This window comes from Phyllostomus discolor, chromosome 10 (genome assembly GCF_004126475.2).
Source record: "Phyllostomus discolor isolate MPI-MPIP mPhyDis1 chromosome 10, mPhyDis1.pri.v3, whole genome shotgun sequence".
Lineage (NCBI taxonomy): Eukaryota > Metazoa > Chordata > Mammalia > Chiroptera > Phyllostomidae > Phyllostomus > Phyllostomus discolor.
In genome coordinates, this window is record NC_040912.2 from 1,450,599 (window position 1) to 1,474,038 (window position 23,440).

A 23,440-nucleotide genomic window follows, 5' to 3' on the forward strand; every position below is an offset into this window, starting at 1 on the left:
CACGCGGCCTGGGCTTCCTCCACCGACTGCCATCCGCCATCCGCGTGTTTCTCGCTGCCAAAGGCCGGGCGTTCCCATTATGTGCGACTGGAAGTGCGGGGGCGCCGTGTCCTGGGGGGCCGCACGCGTTCCCAGGTTGGCCTCTCGCGGGCGCCGGTTTGAGGAGGCGTCTCTGCCGTCCCCGAGTCTGCTGGTCCGGAGCAGTTTCGGCACAGCCGCACACTCCCCGCGACGAGGCTATGAAACCTCTGTCGCACCTGCGGCTCGGTCCCCGCAGCTTTCCAGGACAGGCTCCTGTGCCTTCCCCTCCGCTCCGACCTGGGACCTCCACTCTGACCGCCTTCCCGAGGACGCCGCCTTCGAGGCAGGCGAGGGCCCACGGGCGGCTCCATGACCCGCCCCATGGCGCTTCCACTCGCTGTTCCACCAGCGTCCCCTCCCCTGTGTGGTTTCCCTCCTGCTGGCCTCAGGGGCTGTTCTGTCGTCGTTTCCTGACTCCGTGTCCCGGTGGGCATCCGTCTCCAGGCCCCGCCCAGGCGCGAGGCCCAAGCTCAGTCCCAGCTGCGCACCCTCCTGCTCCTCGGAGCCCCAGCTCCCGCTGAACCGCACTCCCTGGATCCGCAAGCCCAGCGGGTCGGGGCGGCGGCTGCCCATCAGCTGCGGGCGTTTGGGCACCAGCTTCGCTGCTCCTGGTGGAGGGGACCCGTGCCAGGAAGAGGCGGCCTCGGTCAGACAGACCTGTGGGCGGGGTGGGGGGGCGGGGCCCGCACAGAGACGTCCCTCCTCCGCGTCGGTCTCACTGGGGTGGGGAAGGGCCGCGGGCGCGCGAAGTCTCGCGCCACCTGACACATTCCTGCCAGCTGGTCCTGAGGGACGGCGGGAGGGGGCTCCTGGGTGGTGCTGAACGCAGGGGCTGCCGAGGTCGTCTTAAAAAGCCTGCACTTATGCTCTGGCTGGTGTGGCTCAGTGGATTGAGCACCAGACTGCAAACCAAAGGGTCGCCAGTCCGATTCCCCATCAGGGCAAAGACCTGGGTTGTGGGCCAGGTCTCCAGTAGGGGGCGCATGAGAGGCAACCACACATTAATGTTTCTCTCCCTCTCTTTCTCCCTCCCTTCTCCTCTAAAATTAAGTAAATAAAATCTTAAAAAGACACTTTTAAAAATAAAATAAAATAAAATAAAATAAAATAAAAACCCTACACTCTTCATAAGTCTCCCTGAAGGAGGGCTCCAGTTACCAGCTTAAAGGATCCAAAACACCACCAGCACCGGGACCAGAGCACACAGAACCCAAAAACACAAAGCAAAACATGGTGCCCGGATGGCCGGGGACCAGGGTCACAACCAGGCGTTCCCATGACTACGGTGGTTCACCGTCTCCCAAAGTAACTGAAGGGGGGAAAAAACCCTCCGTGGAACAGAAGTATACCAAAGCTGTAAAACTTTCCAGGATAAAATTGAATTTTTTAAAAGATTTATTTATGTATTAATTTTTAGACAGAGAGGGAAGGAGAGGGAGGGTGTGTGGTTGCCTCTCACACGCCCCCTACTGGGGACCTGGCCCACACCCCAGGCCTGTGCCCCGGCTGGGAATCAAAACAATTTAATTTCATTTGGGAAAAAAAATCAAGCCTCTTCCTAAAGGCAGATAAAACGTGCCCTCGGTGTGGGGGGAACCAGCGGCTGCCTTTGGACGGTGCCTGGCACTAAAGCAACAGTAGCATCCGAGAGGAACGTTCCCTAGTCACTCACAACAGATTCAAAAGGCCCCACGAACAGTGGGAAGCTGGGGAAGGAGCGAGGGGGTTGCGGGGACCGTGTTCACGGCAACGGCGGAGCCCCGACTGTCTGGGGCACGCGGGTGTTCAGAAACCACAGCCGACGTGTTTACTTTGAATCACGGGCCCGCCGTGGGTGAGGTTTCCTTGGAGGGGAGAGAGGGCCGCCTCCCGCTGGAAGGAGCGCTGGAAAAAGAGACCCGAGGGCGGCCTGCTCGCTGCGTCAGCAGAACCTGGGAGCGCTGCGCCCGGCTTGCTGGTTTGCGGCCCAGGCCTGCAGAGGGCCGGGCCCTTTCTCTGAAAGGCGCCCCAACCAGCGTCCTGACCCCCATCGGGGGGGCGGGGGGCACCTCCTCTCCATGCAGTGACGCCCTAGAGTGGCCAGTCCCTGTTCCGAGGAGTGGACCCCCAGGACGGGCATCCACATTCTCCGGACCCGGCGTCACCCAGCTGCCGGGCACGGCCCGTCTACCCCCTTGCAGACCTGCCGGTCGGTCCTGCCCCCGGCCCGCACACCCGGCGGGCCCCCTGCTCCGGGGGGGGGGGGGGGCCAGGACAGAGCTGCTACACCCAGCCGTCGGCCTGGGGCCGTGAGCCTCTGCCCGCCTGGCCTCCCGCCGGGGGCAGTGAGGGCTCGGGGAGGAAGCGGAGGCAGCAGGGGCAGCCAGAACAGGGGCAGAAGCGGCCCCGGGGCCCGAACCAGCCTGGAGCCTCAGGCCAGAACACAGCAGCCCCTGCTGTCCCGCGTCCCCGGCTCCGTGGCAGCCGCTCCCGTGTGCTCCACGCACGCTGCTCCGTGCACAGAAGTGCGTGTGCTCCCGGCCTGCGTCCCGGGAGGCGTGCGACGCTCTCCTGTCACGCAGGGCTGGCCGCTAACCCTTCGCCCCAGCGGGGACCGTGAGGCTCCGTGAGAGGAGCCACCTCAGCCCAGCAGACCCTCACGGGCAGCGGCCACGGCAGAGCGGCCCCGGGAGGTGATGGGCGCGGTGGGCAGGGCCGAGAGCACAGGGAGGCAGGAGCCCCCGAAGGGCAGGGCCGACTTCTGGTGGAAAGGGCCGTGCCCGGTCCCATAGTTGGTCGGTTGGTCGGTCGGGTCGGCGACTGTGGCGGGGGGAGGGGTGGTGGCACCCCGGGCGAGGGTCCTCACAAGGACACATTTGAAGACAGTCTTTCAAAGGGTGATGAAGTTACACAAGGTCCCATGTCTCATGAGCACGGGTGTGTCCTCGGAAGACGAATCACTCTCACAACCCTGAAAGCACCAGCTCCTGGCGGCTCCTACGACCCCCGGTGCTGTGTCACTGTGTCTGTGCCACGAGCCTGCCGGCGCCTGAAGGTCCGAGCCCTGCTCTCGCTGCGCCCGAGCACGGTGCCACTGTCCTGAGCACGCAGAGGCGGCCTGGCGGGGAGCAGTGCTGGCCCGGTCCTGAGCACCCGCCTGTCGGCCTCCAGGCTTCCGTTCTCTCTCGACAGCCCAGTGCAGAGCGCGGAGGCAGCCGGGCTCGGGCTGCGGCCCAGGCTCCCCGCGCTGGTGCTCTGGGCGCGTCAGACCCCCGTCAGACCCCAGACTCCCCGGGCCAGCTTCTCCTCATGCTTGCCCTGGGTAACAGCGCCCCCACGGGGGCGGCTACCACCGGGGGAAGGGGGGGGGGGATGCTGTTCTAAGGCGCCCGGTCAGCGAACGCACGGGGAACTCACCACATAGTGGAGCAGTCAAAGTTCACCAGGAGCCACTTGTGGGGGTTAAAATTAAAGGAATCTGCAAACTGCCAAGAAATAGTAAAAACAGAAGGACACATGAGTGATGACCCCTGAGGTGCAAGGCAGGACTCACAGGAGATAATGAGCAGTGTGTCTTCTTGAGTAAAACAGGGAGGTCCCGTGGGGGTGGGAGTGGGGGGTTGGGGCCACCACGGCCTTGGGCCTGGTCTCCAGGGCCCCTCGGGGGCAGCCACCGGACCCTCGGGGCCTCTTTTTACTCCCTTTCGAGTGGCAGTGACAAAGCACAGCCCGTGAAAGGCGAAGCTGATACTCGTCCCATCCTGGGCTGGGGCTCCTGGGGAGGAGGAGCGGGTCAGGGTCAGCGAATGGGTTCCGGCCCCCGCGGGTCCCAGCTGCAAATGACTGGCTCTGGGACCATTCACCCGTGGCCGGCGCCGCCCGACCGACCGTGCAGCAGAACACGAGACTGCGGCAGCTACGGGGCCACAGGGAGCACGTGCCTTTCTGCAGGGCTGTTCTAAGGGCCGAGTTCCTGTGTTTTTCAAAGTGGGTGCCTGGGTCCCCCCGCCCCCCGACCGGTGATAGGACCTGGGTCCACCTGGAGTCCTGGGGACAGGGCCACGGCCCACGGGGCTAATCGGTAATCGGGGCAGAAACGACCCTCTGGCCAAAGCCCCTAAGGGGTGGGGGGGGCAGTTGGACCCCTCCCCAGGCTTCCTCTAGTTGTCCCAGGATGAGCCCCACGGAGGCAGGAGGGGACAAGGGGCCAGGTGCACATGTCGGGGCCATGGGGACAGCTGAGGGCCCCACTTGGGGGGGGGTGCAGGTTCATTTCCTGCCAGGCTTCAATCAGAGTCACTTTGAGACACAGACAGGAAATTACAAAGTTTCGTTTGTTGATCAAAGGTAACAAAAGGTGAGAGAAAGGCTTTGTTTGCTGGGAATGTTATTAGCCCGCTCCTGGGGGCTGATCTGTTTAAACTTCTTTCATTACCCGGCTGCGATATTTTCATCTTCCTGCCGACAGGGAGAAGGCGCTTATCTCCCGCCAGGATATTGCAGCCCCTTATCTGGGCAGCTGACAGGGGCGGGGCGGGAGGCACGGCCCGCCAGGCAGGAAAGGGTCCCGGGAAGATGCAGCCCTCCTCGCTGGACCCGACATCCTGTCTGCCTGTCTGCCGCTGATGGAACCCTCCCCCTACCCCCGGCCAGAGCGCCCTCCCTCCCTCCCCCACCACGCTGAGCTGACCAGAAGGCACCCCTGTGAAAGGTGAAACCTCAAGTTCATGGGGAAGAGAAGGGACGGCAGGAAAAGGTCTGAAACCCTAAACCGGTGGTTAGAGAGGCCTGGTCCTGGGAGAGCCTCCCGGAGCCCCAGGGACGCCTGGCCCTTCCCCTGACCCGCGGGGGAGGTCGGTCCTAGGGAGGCGCCTGTGCTGTCCCCGTGACAAAAGGCACTTCTGGGGCAGAGGGAGGGAGCCTTCCGCTCCCAGCACCAAACAACGCCAGCAAGAGGGCGGGGGGTCAGCACCCCGACACCAGTGCCTCTCACACAGCCCCCTGCTCACAGAGGGCTCCGGGGGCTCTGTGTCCGTCCGCCCCGAGGATCGGTCTGAGCCCCCACGCGTTCCGTGATCGATGAATCGTCACCGGACGAACGAGGCGATGAGCAAACGCGATGGGAGCGTGCACCAGAGGCGCGGGACTCATCGGTGCCCCGGGGACCGCCCCTTTCAGAGCGGGGGCATTCGCACTCGGCCCCTCCGACCCCCTCTGCCTGGCGTGCCAGCGTTCTGGGGCCCGGGCTGGTGACTAGGTGGCGGGTGGGCGGCCGGCGGGACGTGGGAGCGGAGACAGGCTCCGAGGGACGGTCTCCCCAGGCCCCGGCGACAACTAATAACAGCATCGGAGGCCGGCCCGGCACGGACTGCGTGCCGGGCCGGCCCGAAACCCGTTAAATAGGATTAACTCCTCTGATCTCGCAACTGCCCTTCGAAGGAGGTGGCCGCCACACCCGTCGTGGGAGATGTGGAGAGGGCACCCACCCTGCCCAAGGGGACACAGTGCCTCCTGGGGTGACGCGGGGGTCCGCACAGGCCGCCGAGGGCCCGCACTCCTGCACCCGCCTGGCTGGTGGGGTCTCCGGAAGCCCCTCCTCTGAGCACACAGCCGATACGTGTCTCCTGCAGCCCCGCCCTCTCCTCCCCCGACTCCAGACGCCTGAGGTCCGGGCGGGGGTGGGGAGCGGGTCCTCGGATGAGGAGTTACTGCTTCTGCAACGCGATCGCACCGGAGCGTGCACCCACCTCCACGCCATTGAGAAGGTGCCGGAACTCGGGGCAGATGAAGGCGCTGCCGGCGTAGGCGGCGTCGATGTGCAGCCACAGGTCCTCCTTGTCACCTGGAAGCCGGAGGCGGCCGTGAGCTCCCCAGCCCACGCCCTCCTGGCGCGGGCCTGACGGCTGGTCTCCGGCCCGGACCCCTGAAGGCCTCCCCACCTGGGGGCAGCGCGGCTGGGGGGCGGGGAGGGGCGTGGGCTGCTGGCCTGGCGTGCCCAGCACTGACCAGGCTCTCGGTGCACAGCGCGAAGTAGCGCTACGATAAAGTCTGAGCTCGCTGCATCATATTTAATGCCCGATCATACGAATCCTAACAGTGAGATGGCGCCGTGGCGGAGAACCCCGAGGAAGGTCTCCCCGACGCCCAGAGAAAACGGCGTCGGGAGGGAGTGTGGGTGGTACTCACAGACGGGCCCCAGCTCTGGGAGGCGGTCGAAGGAGCAGCAGGACGTGGTCCCCAGGGTCGCCACCACCTGGAGGGCACAAAGCAGGCGTCCACTCGGGCCCTCGAGGCTGGGTCTCCACGCTCCCCCCCCCCCCCCCCCCCCGCCGGGCCTGGGACGCGGTGCCTGGTGACTGGGCTGCGCGGAGACGTGACCCTGAACATGACCCTGAGCACGCAGTGACCCTCACGGGAAGCGTTGCAGCCACCTCTCCCCTCGAGTCTCCTCTCCCTCCCCCCCACCCCCACACGTCGTGGTCTGATTCAGTGCAGCGACTCCTGTTTGTGGGTCGTGGAAACGGGACAGGTCCCCTCGTGGGGATTCTGTTCTGTCTGTTCGTGGGTGCCCAGGGAGGGCCTAGGAGGAGACTGACCGAAGGTCAGCGCTGCTGGGCTCGTAGGGTGAGGTGCGGGCGGATGCACGTTTCACGAAAACCCGGGTTCTGGGGTCTGCACGTCCTGACTGGCGTCGTTCGGAGCCTTTTGTAAAAACGACACTCGGCTCCCGCCCCGGGAAGGGAGGAAGGGAGGCGTTCGCTCTGCAGACAGAACGTGCGGTCGCCACCACAGCCCCCTCCGCTGGACGCGGTGACGGTCCCCGCTGCGCCTGACCTACGTGCGACTCCGAGGGGGGCAGGGACCCGCAGGGAGGTGGGGCCCGGGTGCGGTCAACTCTTGTTGTCCACCCGGTTCAAGGGCCCAGCCCCTGGGCCGTGTCCCAGCCCCCGCAGCCAACTGGAGCCCACGCAGCCCCGGCAGGCGGGAGGGAGGCTGGGGGTGCCGGTGGGGACCAGACCCTGGGGGCAGGGGGGTGGGGGGCAGCCCTGCCTGCTCAGTGTCCTTGCAGCACGCCCTCATTCTCAGAAGCCACTCCAGCGCCCAGCACCTGCTCAGCCCCAGGCCCTGACAAGCGCGGCTGGGTGACAGTAACCTGATTTAAGCAGAGGCATAATCGAGTTTGGGGCAGGAGGAGGGAGGGAGGGGACAGGGCTGGCGCCTCATCTCTGACAGCACCCCCCACCCCCACCTTCCTGCTGCTCAGGACAGGGTCCCTTCCAGAGCCTTCTCTCCTGCCTTAGCCATCGACCTGCCCGCTGTGCTGGGGTGTGTGCCCGGGGCACTGCCCCCTGCCCCTGGCCTGACATCGGCAGCTGCCGAAGGCGAGTCCCCCAGAGGCAGCCGAGGGAGCCACCACCAGCCCCAGGCGTCCCCGCAGGGCGGAGGTTCGGCCTGCGCTACGGCTCTCAGCGGGGGGCCGTGGACTTTGAGGGGTGTGCAGCCCCTGGAGCATGCAACAAAGCCAGAGGCGCTGAGTTATTAGGCATGTGTGCGTTATGACCACTAGGTCTGTGCGTCCCGGCTCCGCCCTGAGGTCCGGGCGGCCTCTCCCGCTGGCGTCACAAGCCCTCGTTGCTGGGTTAGGACGCAGATCGGCTGCGTTTGCTCGAACTTGCTGTGATCATTCTCATCGCTGCTGTCCACGGCGCCGGGGCGGCTCCGGGGACCGGGAGATGCCCAGACAGCCGAGCGCCCACGGAGAGGCACCTCCTGTCCCGGGTGCACACGAGGACCCCCCACAGCTGCCGACTGCGCTCAGCGCCCGGCTCCGCCCTCGAGATTCCAGTAAAACTGAACCATCACCACCCTCAGGGCCGCCCCCCTGCGGCCGCTGCGCCCCCAGGAGTGATGCGGCTGGACCCCGCCCACTGCCTCGGCCACGTGGGGGCGACAGTTCCCGGGTTCCGGCGGCCACGCCCTCCTGCCGTCCCCATGGGAACACGCCGGTCTGCGCGCAGGAACACCGGGGCCTCCGTGCGGGCCGCTGTGTCACTCACTGCGCGGCTCACTGGCGTCTCTCACCGGGGTCGCGGCTTAGCGTTTGCCGACCACGCTGAGCTGCACCGCGCAGCCTCTCGCTTTAGCGGTGACTCGGCACACGCGCCCGTCACGCACACCGCTGGGCGGAGCCGTGACCCAAAGACCCTTCAAACTGTGACCTCCCTTCCCAGGAAGCAGGAGCAGGCGTCTCGCTGCCTAGCAGGGCCCTCCGCGCTGGGGTTCTCTGCCCGCTCCGGTATGAGGTTTACGCAGGGAAGGCAGATGCGCGCGCCCTGCTCCGGCCTCGCTCAAGCAGGGGCCCACGCGCCACCTGGCTTGGGACCTCCCTGGCCCTAACCCCGGGCCCAGGCCGGGCTCAGGCGTTTGCACCCCGCTCCCCGAACTTACGAAGAAAGGGATCAGACCGGCCGCCTTGTCCCTCTCCAGCGCCTCCTGCAGGGCGGACGCGCGCATGGTGAACTTGTCGTCCGAAGGGATGGCCTTGAATTTCACGCCTCCGATTAATGCGGCTCTTTCCACGGAGCTGTGGGCCTGCGGAGAAAGCAGCGGAGCTAGACCCGTGCAGCCCACGTTGGCCCCGCGTCCCCCTCCGCGCAGAGCGTGCCCACAGGCCAGGCTGCGGCTCCACCTGCCCGGAGAGCCCACCCTGGCCAGGTCCCGTCCTGCCCGCCTGCTGCCCCGGCCCCGAGGGGCTGCCCAGAGCACATCCCCGGGATCCACGGGGAACACCTCCAGCCCCGACCCCCGTCACATGGGAGTGACGCCTGGGGCCCCCAGACCTCCTCACTGGTGCAGTGAGTTCACCTGACCCCAGCACCTAGAACGGTGCCCACCGTGCAGCACCCTGGAGAGAGTCAAGATGCCACCAGTTGCCCTGGCTGGCGGAGCTCAGTGGATTGAGTGCGTGCGGGCTGCGAACCAAAGCATCGCAGGTTTGATTCCCAGTCAGGGCACATGCCCGGGTTGCAGGCCATGGCCCCCAGCAACTGCACATGGATGTTTCTCTCTCTCTCTCTTTCTCCCTCCCTTCCCTCTCTAAAAATAAATAAAATCTTTTAAAAAAAGATGCCACCAGTTTCTCTGGGGAAGGGCTAAACTCCCTCACCGACCCCCACAGGGAAAGGCCACCCCACCCCTACGTTCACGGCAGCTTCCCTTGTGTTCACCAGGCACCTGCGTGTGCGTTTTCTCGAGCCTCCTCCGGCCTCCCGGGAGGCCAGGGAGACGCGAGCACAAAGGAGTAAGTTGCTCCAGGTGCAGACGCCCCTGGTGTCTGGAGTCAGACCCCACACGTGGGGACCGGCCCCCACGCAGGCGGCCAAAGAAGGGCCTGACGCCGTCTTGGCCACCTGTCTTCGCCACCCTGCACCGAGCTGTGCCCGGCGAGACGCCTGGCTGACACACGCGTCCGGGGCGAACACCCAGGGCGAGCGCAGTGGCTCTGCGTGGGGCCCGGGCTCCCGAGGGCGCGGCCGCTGAGCCCCCCTGGTGACCTTCCAACCTCGGCCCCCCCCCCCCCCCCCCCCGCACCCTGGAGTCCCTTCCCCAGCTCCGGTCCGCTCCTCTGCCGGTTCTCACCCTGTTCCATTGCTGATCCTGGTTCTTTAACCCCCTTCAACCCCCTTCAAAGGGCCGGTCGGTGGACCCGCCCTGGATGCTCCTGTTTGCCCCGTTCGCCCCCCTGGGTCCCGCATCTCAGGTCAGCGACTGACAGAGGAGCGGTGACCCCCAGGGCAGGTGCGTTTGTCCCGGTGGACGGTGAAAAAGGCTCAGAGGAGTCATGCGGTTTGCCAGAGACCACAGAACTTAAAATAGCGGAGCTGGGAGGGGAGCCCAGGCCTCTGAGACCCGTGTCTCCGTCCCCTCACGGCCCCTCTGAAGGTGGCCAGGGGGTCTCAGGGGGTCCCTGCTCACTGTGGGCAGCCACAGCGCTGGCCGCCGTGACCTCACGGCCTGTTCGTTTCCAACCGGGTTTACCTAGTCCCCACCTGCAGCCCATGCCTTCTTGCGAGTGTGGGCGTCCGCCTCCGCGTCCCCGGACGGGGCTGCTGCCCGAGGCCGGAGGACACTGTCCCACGGTCTCAGTGCGACACGGTGCAGCAGCACCCGCGGGTCTGGGAGCTGGGCGGCCCCGTGCAGCCGCGGGGTGGCCCCGTGCAGCCGCGGGACGACGCCGCGCTTACCTGGTCCGAGAAGTATGCCACCAGCTTCTCCAGGACGGCGGCGTCCGTGAGCCCCGGGCGGGCAGCCTGCAGGCGGCGCGTCGCTCTGCTCCGAGCGGCCAGCAGGGCCATCAGCGTGGCCTCGCTGGCGCTGCCCTAGAGCGAAGAGGGGTGGACACGCGCCTCAGAGCCCAGCGGAGGGGCCGGAGTCGAGACTCCGGCGGGAGACGCAGGGTCAGAGCTGCCGTCCTCAGGAGGTGAGTCCGAGGCCTGGGAGGTCACACTCCTTCCCACGGGAGACCCGGGACCCCGGCGACCGCCCGCCACCTTAGATTTTCCTCCCTCGGAGGAGCCGTCGGGTCAGGGGCCAGCACCAAGCCTGGCTCCGTGAGCCTGGCCACTCGGACAGAGACAATTGTGTCCGCTGGCGGATGGGGGGTGCTGGCCCAGGGACTCAGAAATCACCCTGGAGCAGGGACCCCCACCCCCTGGGCATCAGCCCACGGCCTGTCAGGAGCCAGGCCACGTCCCACCACCTGCTGCCCAGCCCCTTCTCCCACGAAACAAGTCCCCGGTGCCCAAAGGGTTGAGGGCCGCTGCCTCGGAGGATTCCCCCAGTGCCCCGTGTCCCGTGTTAGGGGCTGATCACACCCTCCCAGGCCTGAATCCCAAGTGGCGGGTGCGCTCAGCAGCCGGGGTGGGGGGGGGCACAGACATGGATGCACGTGGAGTGGCGACCACCTGAGGACACTGGGAGACCACCATCTGCTGGTGGCCGAGGAGCGGCCTCCGGACGCCGCCACCCTGGGCTCGGATGCCCAGCCTCCGGGACTGGGAGCCAGCGCCTCTGGGCCGTTGGGGCCGCCCCTCAGCCAGCGAAGGCAGCGCATGCCAACCGCGAATCTGGGAAAGTGGGAGTGCAGGGGTGGCCTTCACTCCTCCGAGACCGGACTCGGTGCCCGCCTTGCCATCCCACGGGATGGGGAGGCAGTCTGGTTCTTAGGTTTCGTCATCTTCAGGTGGAGAACTGCAGCTCAGACAGGCGAGGGGACCCGGCCCAGCCGGTGGCCCGTGAGGGCTGGGAGCCTGTCCTGTCCGGGCTGGCGGGCGCCCCCCCCCCCCAAGTCTGAGCAGCGTCCCCCACACAGGCTGCTCGCGACCTCTGAGCCTTACGGAAATCCCACAAGGAACCCAGGAGCCAGACGGGACCGAGGTTAGAAAGACGACCTGTAAAAGGTGGGTGTTTGTTGACTGTGAGAAGGGGATTATGAGATTTTAGAGTTTGACCAAGACACATTCAATAATAAAAAAAATAAAGGTTAACCTCTCTGCTCACAGCTTATCCTCTCTCTGCATTTATCCGGCTCGCCTATTTTTATTACCGATTTAATGCTCTCGTTTCTTTCCAGCCAGCTCCCGTCCTCGGGGAGGACGGTCGGGATCCAAAGATAAACACGTTTCCTCCCGGCTCTAAGACGCACGCACTCTCCGCGGGTCCGGAACCCCCTCCCTGCAGGCGGCCCTCCCGCCGGAGGGTGGGGGGAGGGGGTTGCAGCAGGTGCGGCGTCGACCCTCTGCTGCACACCTGGTCGGAGACGCCAGCCGGCGCAGTGGAGTTGGCTGCGGCAGGGGGTCCAAGCTGCCCGGATGGGGCTCGGGGGCCCTGCCCCTGGGTGGCTGCTGTCCTGTTGCGCCCCCATGTTCCTTGTGCCCCGGACCCACACCCACCCTCGCTGCCGGTGGGAAACCTCACTGGAGGCCCAGCTGTCACGTGAGCAGCCTTGCCCCCCGGCCCTCCCGTGGGGCTGCAGGCTCGCTCAGGACCCAGGTGACCTCGCGGTGTCCCCATGCTCTGAGCCACATTTTCAGGAAAGACTGTGAACCCCCGTCCACGGCGGTGCCTCGGGGGTCCCCCCAGGCTCTGTCCAGGTCCTGAGAGAAGATTCCCCTCCTGCAGGCAACCAGAAGTGACTCTTAGAAAGCCGATGGGGGACATGACTCTCCGTGAGCACCGGCACGCTGGCCCGGGGGTGGCCCTGGGCTTGTGGCCCCTGGCTGGAAGCAGGCTCCTACAGGGGGCGCAGCGGGGCGCCCGACCTGGTGCTGACAGCTGACGGGGCCTCTGCTGTGTCACCCCAGACAAAGGTTGCCATGGCGAAGCTGCCCTGAGTCAGGAGATGCGGGGGGCAGGGGGCTGGCTGCTGAGCTGGGAGCAGAAAGGGCCCCCCACTTCCTGGGTGTTCAATGCCTCCCACGCACACATGGGAAGTGACTTCCCCCCACCAGCACGCTCAAACCCAATTACGAGGCAATTTGCAGCCCTGGCCGCCCCGCTCCGAGGAGGCTGTGACATCTGACTCAGGCACCCGCCGCTGCTCCGGTGCCAGCAGCTGTGATTATGGCTCCAGGGGGGCGGGGGGGGGGGGGGGCTCAGCGTCCCCTGCAGCGGCGGCCGGAGGGCTGTCACCAAGCTCGGGCTCTCTGGAGCCTGGCAAATTACCACCATCCGCCTGTCAGTCGGGAAGGGCGAGGGCGCACTTCCTGCCTCAAACAGAGCCTCGCTCCCTCCTGTCCAGCAACCCGCAGGGGTCAGGCTCCCGTTTGGGGGGGGGGGGCGGACGGAATCCCAGCCTAGGAGCTGCCAGGACTGGTCCCAGCCAAATGGTGGGACTTCCGTGGACTCTGGGAAACAGAGTGGACTCTCGGGAAAAGACCACTGAGAGATGTGCCCAGGGCAGCAGCACCCAGGGCTCTGGACACCGTGACCGAGCGGACAGTGGCCAGGCGAGCTGGGGAGACATGCCCGGGCCCAGCGCGCTCTGGGACGAGCCTCGCCTGTCACTGGCTTGTGCTCTGGGGCAGGACACACCGCCTGCTGGGGCCCTGCTTCCTCTCCTGCGGAAAAGACGGTCGGCCGTGCACCCGGGGGTGCCTGCTCACGCCCGGCTCGCTCAGGGCGGCAGCCGGTGCAAAGCGGATACTATCTTAACAGATGGCCTCGGCATCAAGGGAATTGAGAAGATCTTTTGAGCAGCAGCCCTTTAGAAGTAGCATCCCGGGCTGCCGCGGAGAAGAACTGGAGGACACACGGTCAACGTCCCAAGGCCCAGGAGCACCACGGGTGTCTGCTGGGTGTGGGTTTCAGGGGAGCAGGACCCTGGGCAGGAGCTCAGCCAGGGAGCCCGCCGCTGGGAGCTGGGGGCTGTTTCTTCAAAAAGACTGCGGCGCCTGGGCCTGGGGGTGCCCTCTGACACGTTATCTATGAGAGCGAACATGCCGACACAGTGCGTCTCGCAGGCTGTCGGTAGGAACCGCAACACGTCCCAGAAAACCACGCGACGACACTGCCCCCAAAGAGCGTTTGCGTGCCGGGAAGGGCTCGCGAGGGGCGAGGGAGGGCGACGCCGTGACAGGAGCCGGCACGGCCGTGGGGCCCGTCCCTGTGGTGTGTCTGCTTTGTCCACGCGCTGCACGCTCAGGTGTGGACACAGCGCCACGAGAAGTGCCCCACGGGTCCCTGAGTGCCTTTCCTTTTAACCACGGGGGTCGGTTTGTCACAAGCAGAGAGGGAGCAGCACTGTTTTCCGGACTGAAATAGGTAGCAGGACCAAAGTCGACGCTGAGGGCGATACGGCGGTCACGCGGGCAACCTAGACACGGATGCCGAGAAAACCGTGAGAAATCCCCCAAACTGAGGAGGAGGAGGAGGAGGAGGTGATGAAGATGGGGAACCAGAGACACCAGAAATCAGGAGTGGGGCCCGGCCCACACTCCCGAGGACCGGGCAGGAAACAGCACGTCTCGGGTCGCCGGGCTTCCCCGGTGCTGGGCTGGGGGACGGGGGGATGCCCGCAAAAGGGACCCGTGGGCAAACTGCGTGGGCTCCTAAAGGAAAAGGGAGTCCGAGGCACATGTCCAAGGCCGTCCTGAGGTGTGCGGTGGCTGTCCCCTGGGCCTGGACAGGGGTCACCCGGAATTCACACCCGAAGCCCCTTCCGTGCACGGCCCCCCTCGCTCTCCGCTGTGACTCTGCCCACCCCGACCCTGCTCTTCCTCGGAGGAGGACGGCCGTGGGTCCCCCGGAGGGTGTCGGCCCCTTCACCGGGGCTGGGGGCCCCCTGCCCCCACTGGGCGCCGTGCAAGAGCAGGGCTGTCTCCACCCAGGAGGCAGGACGCCCGGTGAGGAGCGGACTGTGCCGTCCGGGGCGATGCGGGGACGCTGTGCCTCCGTGAGGGAGCCCTTGCGGCCGGCCGCTCTGTGCAGGCTGGGCCGACTCCGCAGCCTCGTGAAAGCTGTGCTCCCGTCTCCGTTATCCTTCCCCTCAGCTCCCGGTCAGCACCCCCGACGCAGCGTGCAATGCCGCGGGGCAGGAGAGGACAGAGGGAAGGGGCCTGAGCCGGCCACGCGGGCCCATGGGCCCCAGAGACGCCCCACCGGTCACAGCCCGGTTAGCAGAGTGGCCCCGGCCTCTCTGTGTCTGCGAGGCTGGAGGTGCACGTCGGAATGCTCATCCCCAGGCCCACCTCTGGGGACAGAGCCTGGGTCAGCCAGCCGCAGGCCGGACGCGGCCCACGTGAGGAGGGCTTCCCGAAGACGCTGCGTATCTTCCTCCTGGAGCCCAGTGGCCCCTCGCCTTCCGTGGCCGAGGGATCTCGCTGATGAGATTAAGTTAAGAACCTTGACCCGGGGATTATCTCAGATTATCTGGGTGGACCCCATCTGATCCCAAGGGAGGGTCCTTGCGTGCACGGAGCCATCTGTGGTCACAGCGAGGGGAGGGAGGGCCTGCAAGGCAGGGCGTGGCTGGCTGTGGAGGTGGAGGAGGGGCCGTGGCAGGGATGCAGGCACCTTCCAGAAGCATCCGGGGAGGTTTCCCCAGGGCGCCCGGCCGGACTGGTGCCAGGCCCGCGGGGGGAGATGCGCCGGGCGCGAAGCTGCCTTCCTCACTCCCTTCGGCGGCGGCGGGCAGCCGTCCGTGTGCTGTTCCGCCCCGCAGGCCCCAGACCCCTGGCTGCCCTGTCCCCGGGGCCTTTGGGAAGGCCGCGAGCGTCCAGAACAGAAGCCCTTGGTCCCAAGGGCTCGGGGCTCTCCTGACGGCACTACCACCACCTGACTCGAGAGAGGTGGCGTGGGAGAGGGGGGGTTCCACGGAGCCCCGCTTCCTGCTTGGCAGTGAAGCAGCAGCGAGCACCAGTCTGCCCAGTGGCGCTGGCCCTGCCGACCCCCCCACCGGCGCACACGACCCCCCCCCCCCGCGGTGACTGCCCCCCACCCCGTGCGCCGTGGCCCCTGACGCGCGTTCTGACCCACAGTCTCGGTCGGCGGCGCACGCGGAGTGGCGAGGAGGGCTCTCGCGTCCCGTAGGAGAGGCAGCCCCCTGGGGGAGCTGAGGCCCCTGCAGGCACACAGCGGGCGTGCTCAGAGCCTTCGCAGCCCACGGCCGCGGTGGCCGTGCGGGGGCACCCGCCGAGTGACAGTCCCCCTGGGAGCACGGCGGGGGGCGGGGGGGAGCGAGGGAGAGGCGGCGCCGGAACCGGAACCGAGCGTTGTCAGCGGCAGCCCCGCGGTCTCCAGGAGAAATGCGAGGACGCCCCGCGAGGACGGCCCCAGAGCACCGCCCCCCCCCCCTCCGTGGCCGAGTCCCCGGTGGAGCCACGCGCCCCAGGCAGCCGGACGCCCCGCCCCCTCACCTGGATCACGCCGCCCCCTTCGCCGCCGCCGCTCTCAGTGAGGAAGGGCGCCGGCAGCCGCAGCATCTTCCCGAGCCAGTCCAGCATCACGGTCTCCAGCTCCGTGCACGCCGGGCTTGCGGCCTGCGGGGGAGAGGCGTGAGCCCCCGCCCGCCGCCTCCGGCCAGCTCCAGACCAAGGGGCGTGGGGACGGGCAGCTCCCTCCCTCCATCCGTGTAGCCGGAGGGTTTACAGGTTTGCAGAAGGCCCGGCCTCAGGTGGAGCTCAGCGGGGGGTGTGCCCCCTGTGTCGGATCTTCGGGGGGAAAGTGGCAGAGACAGGCCCCGGCACCCTCTCTGGGGCATCCCTGGGCCCTTCTGGGCCGGGGAGGAGGCATCCTCTCCGGGTTCGAGTCCCCAGCCCGTCCCACAGAAGCAGGCCCCCCCCCCCCCCCCCCCCCCCCCCCGCTCACCCCGTGTGCTCAGGGCAGGGCCCCTGCCCCCGTCACTCACCCAGGAGAAGCCGATGCAGCCGATGGCCCCGCTGAGCATGTCACCGAGGAGGGCCGGGAAGGAGCTGGCCGTGGGGAAGTAGGCGAAGAAGTGAGGGCTGTGCCAGTGGGTCACCTGCGGGGAGACGGCGGTCACTTGGGGGCTCGAGGGGCCCGCCCAGGCGTGGGACCCAGGCCCCGGGGTCTGCGCGGCGCGGGGCGGCACTGAGAACCGCAGCGTCTCCACCGAGGCCGGCGTGCGTGGGTGGTGTCGGGGCAGCTCACCCTGAGGCCCCGGCTCTGCGTGTGAGAAATCTGCTTTTTTAAAACTGCTCCATGAAAATAAAAAGTCTGTATCAGAAAAAATGTGGGAGAAGGCGTGCCTTCAGAGGTCTCTCCAGCTGGTGTTGCTGCCGGTCCCCCACTTCCTGTTCGGTGCCCCCCCCCGCCCCCCGGCTGTGTCCCCCTGTCACCAGACGCCATCGGGAGAGGGCGACAGGCAGGCAGGGTGCCCCACCAGCCTCGGAGTTTGGGGAGAAGGTGGGGGAGGGGGGAGCATGGAGGGCTGACCCTGGGCGTTGCGTCTTTAACTTGTTCTTGCCCCCAACGTGCACGTCATGTGACAACAGACCAGAGCCCCAGGACCCCCGTGGGGCTCGGGGGTGACGGGGAGGTGCAGGGGGGTCACTCGGGCCTCCAAGGGACTGGGCTCAGCGGCCCGGCCCCGCCCCCATTTGCCTGGCCCCGCCCCTGCCGCCCCAGGCCCTGCAGGGGCTCCCTCTAAGTCAGTCGAACGCTGCTGCCCGGACAACTCCTGGCACCCCCGAGTCTGAGACGAGGCACCGGAGCCCCCAGGACAAGAAGGTGGCCGGAGCTGGGAGTGGCTGGCCGGACTCCTGCGGTCCCAGCCGCCGGCTCCGGTGAGGCCGAGGGGCCAGGAGCAGCTGCGAGGAGCCCCAGCCCCAGGCCCCTGCTCTTCCAGGGACCTGGGGGACATTCTCGTTTCTTTGGAAACCCAAAGGGAAAAAATCTACCCTTTCAGATCAAAACCGAAAGTTTACTCCATAACATTCAGGTAACATTCATCTTGATGCCAGCGCACTCCCAAATCGTAATTTTCCCCACGTGTCCATGGAGGAAGGGCCCACAGCCGTGAGGGTGCAGCCTGGGCCCCGGAGGCCCCTCACCCTGGGGGTGGGTGGCCCCCCTCCCGCCCCAACACCCAGGCCAGGGCAGGAGCAAGTCTCACCGGGGGACACCGGCGGGCCTGCTCCAACTCTGACTAACCCCCACACGGCCCCGGGGACGCATGTCCCCACGCGCCCTCCAGCGGGCCGAGGGCTGGCAGACCCACAGCTATCGGGGGTGGGGGGTGGGGGGGTGGGGGCTCGCTTCACACCTGCGGCCGGTGGCCGGCATGAGGAAAGCCCCGTCCAACCTCAAGGGGGGAATTCCACAGCGGCGTCCCAAATCACCCTGTTAGGGCCGGCCCGGCTGTGTCCCCATAGTCCGGTGTGGAAGTCCTCCCCCCTCCGATGTGGCGGCTCTGGAGGGCGGGGGCAGGGTGGGCCATGGGGTCATGGATGTGGCCGTCGGCAAGCGGGGAGGAGAGAGCCCTCACCGGGAACCGGACCTGTGGGGGCTGTGACCTGGGCCCCCGGCCTCGGAGCCCTGACAGGGGAGGGGCGTGTGTGCTGCCTGAGCCTCCCCCCCCCCGTCCCCCGCCCCCGAGTGGTGCCCTGTGTGTGTGTCAGCCAGCCCGTGAGGCCGACCTTTACCCGCACGTCCCCCGCGGGGTGGGGGGGCTGCACGCTGAGGCTCAGCGAGCTTGCAGCTCCTCCGGGCCAGAACCAGGATGTGCACTCGACTCAGGGTGCAAATGTCAGGGGCCCTCCTGGGGGCTGGCTCCAGCCTGAGCAGCTGAGGCCCCTGGGTGGGGGGAGGGGCCCAGGCCATGGGTCCCAGGGCCTGCTCGGGGTCCGATCGGACAGTGGGGGGTGGGGTGGGGACTCTGAGAACCCTCCGGCCGAGCTGCTGCCTCCGGCGGCCTCCCAGGCGGGGACGACTGACTGTGGAGACACAAAGCACTGGTGTGCTCCTTCCAGGGCGGCTCTCAGGACGGCGCCCGGCCCTGGGCCCTGCCCACACCTGTGCCGGTCCCCCCCCTCCCCCCCTGGGACCCGCCAGAGCTGTCACTCCGGGCAGACCCAGCCCCTGCCGCCTGCTCTCCTGTGGCATCAACGGAGCCTTCCTTCCGCGAGTGCGGTTCACTCGCCTTCTGCTCCACGCGGAACAGCAGCAGGAGGCTTCGTTTTGAGGGAGGGGCTCACTGGAAACCAGCCACCGGGGGCTCTTGACCCCCAGCCGCCCCGTTCTCTGGCTCCCAGAGCGGGGTCTCGGGCAGGGGCGGGGCCGGAGGGGCTGGGGAAAGCCGCTCGCCGCCCTCGGAGCCCACGGACCTGGGCTGCGATCCTGGCTCTGTCACTCACTTACTGGCTGTGCAACCTCAGCCTGGTCGCCTAACCTCTCTGGGCCTCCCCGGCCGTAAACTGGAAAGGACGAGGGTGTCCGCCCACCGGGATGGTTGTGGGCAGGTGACAGAGCACAGGTGCGCCGCCCTGGGTCCAGGAGCCGCTCCGCGCACTCCCCGGGCGCCCTCCGGCCCGACCCCGAGCCACTCACCCCGGGCATGATGACCCTTTCCACGTCCTTCATGATGTCCTCGAACGTGTCCGGCTCCTGGGGGGCGCAGCTGGGGATCAGGGGGCGTAGGTAGCCGGGCTGCACGTCGGGGAACACCTGGCGCCCCTCGACGCCCTCCAGGTAGTCAGCGATGTAGTCCACCATCTCCCTGCCTCTCCTCCGGAACTCGCTCGCGTCCATGCCGACGGGGGCTTCCTGGGGGTGGGGGGGGGCGAGCTGCACCGAGACGGGAGAGACACCGACCGGCGGCCACCGCGGAGTCAGCAACCACGGCCCTGCTGCGGGGGAGACGGGGAGGGGTCCCCAGGAGCCTACGTAACGGTCGCATCAGCTAATCAGTACGTCGTGACCTTGGGAAGGTGGCCCCTGTCGGACGCCCTTCAATACGGACCGACTCGGTCCCTCCGCTCTCCCGCCCGCCTGGCCAGCTGCGCCGGCGCTGCCGCACACCCACGTTCCGGTTCCCGGACGGCCCCCGGCCCTGCATTTTCAGGTCATTTTCCACGGGGCCATCCCCAGGAGCAACACCCACGTGGGAACAGTGTGTCCCCAGACAGGCCACTTGTGGACACAGCCACGCAGAGGCCGTCGGGTGGGGCACCGCCAGGTTTTCATCCCGCTGAACAGGTGCGTGTCCATGCGTGTCCATGCAGGCCCACGCCAGCCCCTCCCACGCCGACGGTGGGCTTGCACGGAGGTTTTGGCAGGGAGGAGAAAGTGCATTTGGGGGGGGGTCTGTGGGTGAGAAGAACCGCCTGTGTTTCCCAAACCGGAGACCTGACCGCCCCCAAGAACACTGCTCACCCGGCCCTGAGTGACCGGACACTCGGGCTTCCGGACGCCTTCTGCAGTCGGAGGGGAGAACTGCGTGCCAAGCAGGGGGTGTGTTCCTGAGCTCCTGCCGCCATCCCGAGCCTCGCAATTCAAGGCTGGCTTTTCTAGGAGGGGCGGGGCGGGCCTCCGGGGACCGCAGAGCGAACCGCCTCCCGGCGCCCTGGACAGCGCGCTCCCAGCCTCGTTTCCTCTGCGCGGCTGTGGCGGGCTTTAGGAGGCTGCGGGCATCACGGAGAAACTATTCAAGGACCCGTGGTAACCACGGCAAGGCAGAGCTCGCTCCAGGCGGCCGCCGGGGCGGGGCGGCAGGCGAGAGGGGAAGGTTTCAGGCTCCTCGAGGCCCCCTGTTCTGCCCTCGTTCTGGGCACGTCTTCCCTCCGGCCAGGGCAGACGACCTCCTGGACTAGGGTGGGAGACCAGGTCCTGCACAGCGGCCCCCGTGGGTGAACCGGCAACGGCCTGGGTCTGCAGTTCCCCTGCCTCTGGGCGCCCCAAGGCTGGGCCTGGGGCGCTCCTGCTGCCTGTCCCAGCCTTCCCCGGAGGCTCCCGCTGCCCCCCGCCCCAGGCGTCCGGTCCCCAGGCATCCCGGGGCAAGGCCGCTGCGATGCCTGTGGCTTCCCGTTCCTAACCCCCGGGCCCTCAGGCTTCCACGGTCCCTTCCCACGTGGGCTGACTCTGGTCTTCCCGAACTCGGCACGCTGACTGAACGCGCCCGAGCTCTGTCCCGCAGAGGGTGCGCGGGCCGGCTGGCCTCTCCGCCGCTCGGCAACGCCGGCCGAGCCCGGCCCGTCGCCCGATTTCCCAGGGCGGCGTGGTGGCGTTCCCCGGTCTGGCGGGGCTGCGGTCCGAGGGGAGCTTCTGTGGGCGAACGTTTCGGCTCTGGCCAGCGGTTCCCCGCCTTCGGGGGGCGGTGGGGAGAGCTGGTGGGACACCCCGGCCAGGACTTCGGGTCGGGACCCAGGGGGCCCCCCGACTTGGGCGTTTACCAGCCGAGTGGCCTGAAGTGAGTCCCTGCGGCCGTCCGTGTCGACCACAAGGGCCCCGTCCCCTGTCCCCAGGGCGACCTCCACAATGAGATGGGGCCACGGGGACAGCCTAGAACAGGGGCCCAAGACACACATCCACTGTGTTAGTTGTTAGCTTTTCTGGGAGATGCTGGGATGGGCAACCTCACGCTGGCGTTTCCGAACACTGTTTTGCATTAAAAATTCGTAAAAGGAGTATTTATAATTTTTTAGAACATTTTTAAAAGATTTTATTTATTTTAGAGAGAGGGGAAGGGTGGGGGAAAGAGAGGGAGAGAAACATCAACGTGTGGTTGCCTCTCTTGCACCCCCTACTGGGGAGCTGGCCCACAACCCAGGCCTGTGCCCTGACTGGGAATCGAACCCTCAACCCTTTGGTTTGCAGGTCAGCAGGCAATCCACTGAGCCATACCAGCCAGGGCTAGAACAAATTTTTATAGCGACATGCATTTTTAGTGTTTTAAAATTACATGGCCAAATTTCTCCTCAAAACTTTGTTGTTGTTGTTGTTGTTTTAACCAAAGGACTGCCTCACAGGGAGGGACGAAGAACCATCCTTTTGCTGTAGAATCGTCACCGCCGGGTTTGCGCTGGCGTTTAGGGTTTGCCACGACAGGTGCTCCTGCTCTTGCTCTGTTTCAGTCCTTCCGAGGGCTCCCCGCCTCCCGGTCCCCTGGCGCTCCTTCTCGAAGTGTGCGCTCGCCGAGTCGCTCCCCGTCGTTTAGACCGAAGTGCAGAGCGGAGCACCTTCACCTCCGTCTGTGACACTTGGTGCACACACCGCCCTCCTATGTCGCCTGGCCTAACCTTGCTTGTGATTGTGTTCCGACCTATCGGAGTTTCCATCTTCATGTAGCCGAGTCCCGTGATCGTTTCCTCGGCAGCTGGCACCTTGCGAGTGACGGACAACAACGCCCTCAAGTATCCGAGTGACGACCTCTCCGTGCTTGACCGAGGGGCAGCCCACGCCACCCACGCGCAGGTGATGCGGAGCGAGGGGCGTGCGGGGTTCGGGGGGGCTGCCTGGCTCCCGGGGCCGCAGCTGCCTCGGAAGAACCAGACGTGCACTCACCACCATGCTCCCCCCCCGCCCCCCCACCCAGCTCAGTGTCCCCGGCAGATGTGAGAGAAGCCCTGGCCGCCCTGTCACAGAGTCACTGTCGGTGCTTACTTGCTGGTTGTTTCCCACGAAGAGCTTCCTGGGGAACTCTTCGCCCTGCCCGCTGCCCACCCTGTGCTGGTCGTGTTTGAGCTCCGAGCCGGAGAGGGTGGGCGTTGGCCGGGGGAGGGGGACGCTGACAGAGGCCCCGGAGCCGCCTCCCCGGGCCCCAGGGCAGCCCCTGTGGGCACCCTCCGGAGACGGCGCCTGTCTGTGCCTCGTGGTGTGTGAGCCGGCCGAGTCCCTGGACCCCTGGCCCCGCGGCACCGGGTCACGTCGGGGAGGCCCAGCCCGGCCTTGGCCTCCCACACCAGTTTCTGGGACCCTTCAGGGTGGGAAGGGGGCGGCTGCCAGGCCTCTCACGGGCTGGTCTGAATCCCCCCCCCCCCACGAGGGTATGTTTGTTGACTTTAGAGAAAGAGAAAGGGAGGGAGAGAGGGAGAAGAAACATGGCCGTGAAAGAGGAACATCGGTTGCCTCCCTCCCGTGCACGTCCCTCCCGGGGACCCCGCCCGCGGCCTGTCGGCGCCCAGGACGGAGGTTTGCGGGACCGGCGCCGTCGGGCCGGGGCTCCTGGGGCTTGTTTTCATGATCGTTATGCTCGTTGCCAGTCACCGGCGAACAGACTAAGCGAAGTAACACAGAGTGTCTACAGAACCCGGTGTTAGCTAGAGTCTGAAGAGTCAGAAAAGGTCTCAGAGGATTTATCTTCTGCGGAGGCACGATAACAGACCGCCGTCCTTATTATCAGACACATCTCGCTGCTGCTAGAAGCTTCTCTCTCCGCGGTCGCTGTGCAGGCAGGGCCCTGCACAGGCCCAGGCCGGCGGGCCGTGGCTCCTGCCTGGTCAGGGGGAGGCCCCAGGGAGCCCCTGTTGTCCAGCCGGCCTGCTCTGGATTGGAGGCCCTTCCCTGCTCCCGCCCACCCCATGGCCCCCTCAGGACTGCAATCCAGTGGGACAGTGTCTTCCATCTTAGCAGCCCCAGGGTGCAGGGTCAGGGGATCTGGGTTCAGAGTAAAGGGGCTACACCCTAACTGTGCAGAAAGAGGGGGTCTGGCTGTCAGCCACCTCTGTGGCCACTCCCAGCCTCCGCGTCCTCCCTTGAAAACGGGCAGCGAGGAGCTGAGGACAGCAGGCCGGCCGGCCCGAGGCCCCGTCTGTGTCTGGTGGTCATTATCATCCACATCAGAAAGAAACAAGGCAGCTGCCGCTCCTCGGCGGCCGGGCCCTGGCCGTGGGCAGGCGTCCGGGGCGTGCAACAGGCGCACCAGGGA

General features: G+C 66.8%; 1 protein-coding gene across 2 annotated transcripts in view; it reads right to left on the bottom strand.

The window, feature by feature from the left end:
• Positions 1-19,329, bottom strand: part of DDC (dopa decarboxylase) — a 29,380-nt gene extending 10,051 nt beyond the window's left edge. For both annotated transcript variants that reach the window (XM_036010381.1, XM_036010380.1), the window contains exons 1-8: positions 19,126-19,329; positions 16,466-16,579; positions 15,975-16,097; positions 10,305-10,439; positions 8,509-8,652; positions 6,247-6,313; positions 5,808-5,902; positions 3,478-3,545 (exon numbers count right to left, since the gene is read on the bottom strand). In XM_036010381.1, the coding sequence (XP_035866274.1) occupies positions 3,478-3,545; positions 5,808-5,902; positions 6,247-6,313; positions 8,509-8,652; positions 10,305-10,439; positions 15,975-16,097; positions 16,466-16,579; positions 19,126-19,326 (947 nt within the window). In that variant the 5' untranslated portion in view covers positions 19,327-19,329. The remainder of the gene's footprint in view (positions 1-3,477; positions 3,546-5,807; positions 5,903-6,246; positions 6,314-8,508; positions 8,653-10,304; positions 10,440-15,974; positions 16,098-16,465; positions 16,580-19,125) is intronic.
• Positions 19,330-23,440: the final 4,111 nt, after the last annotated feature.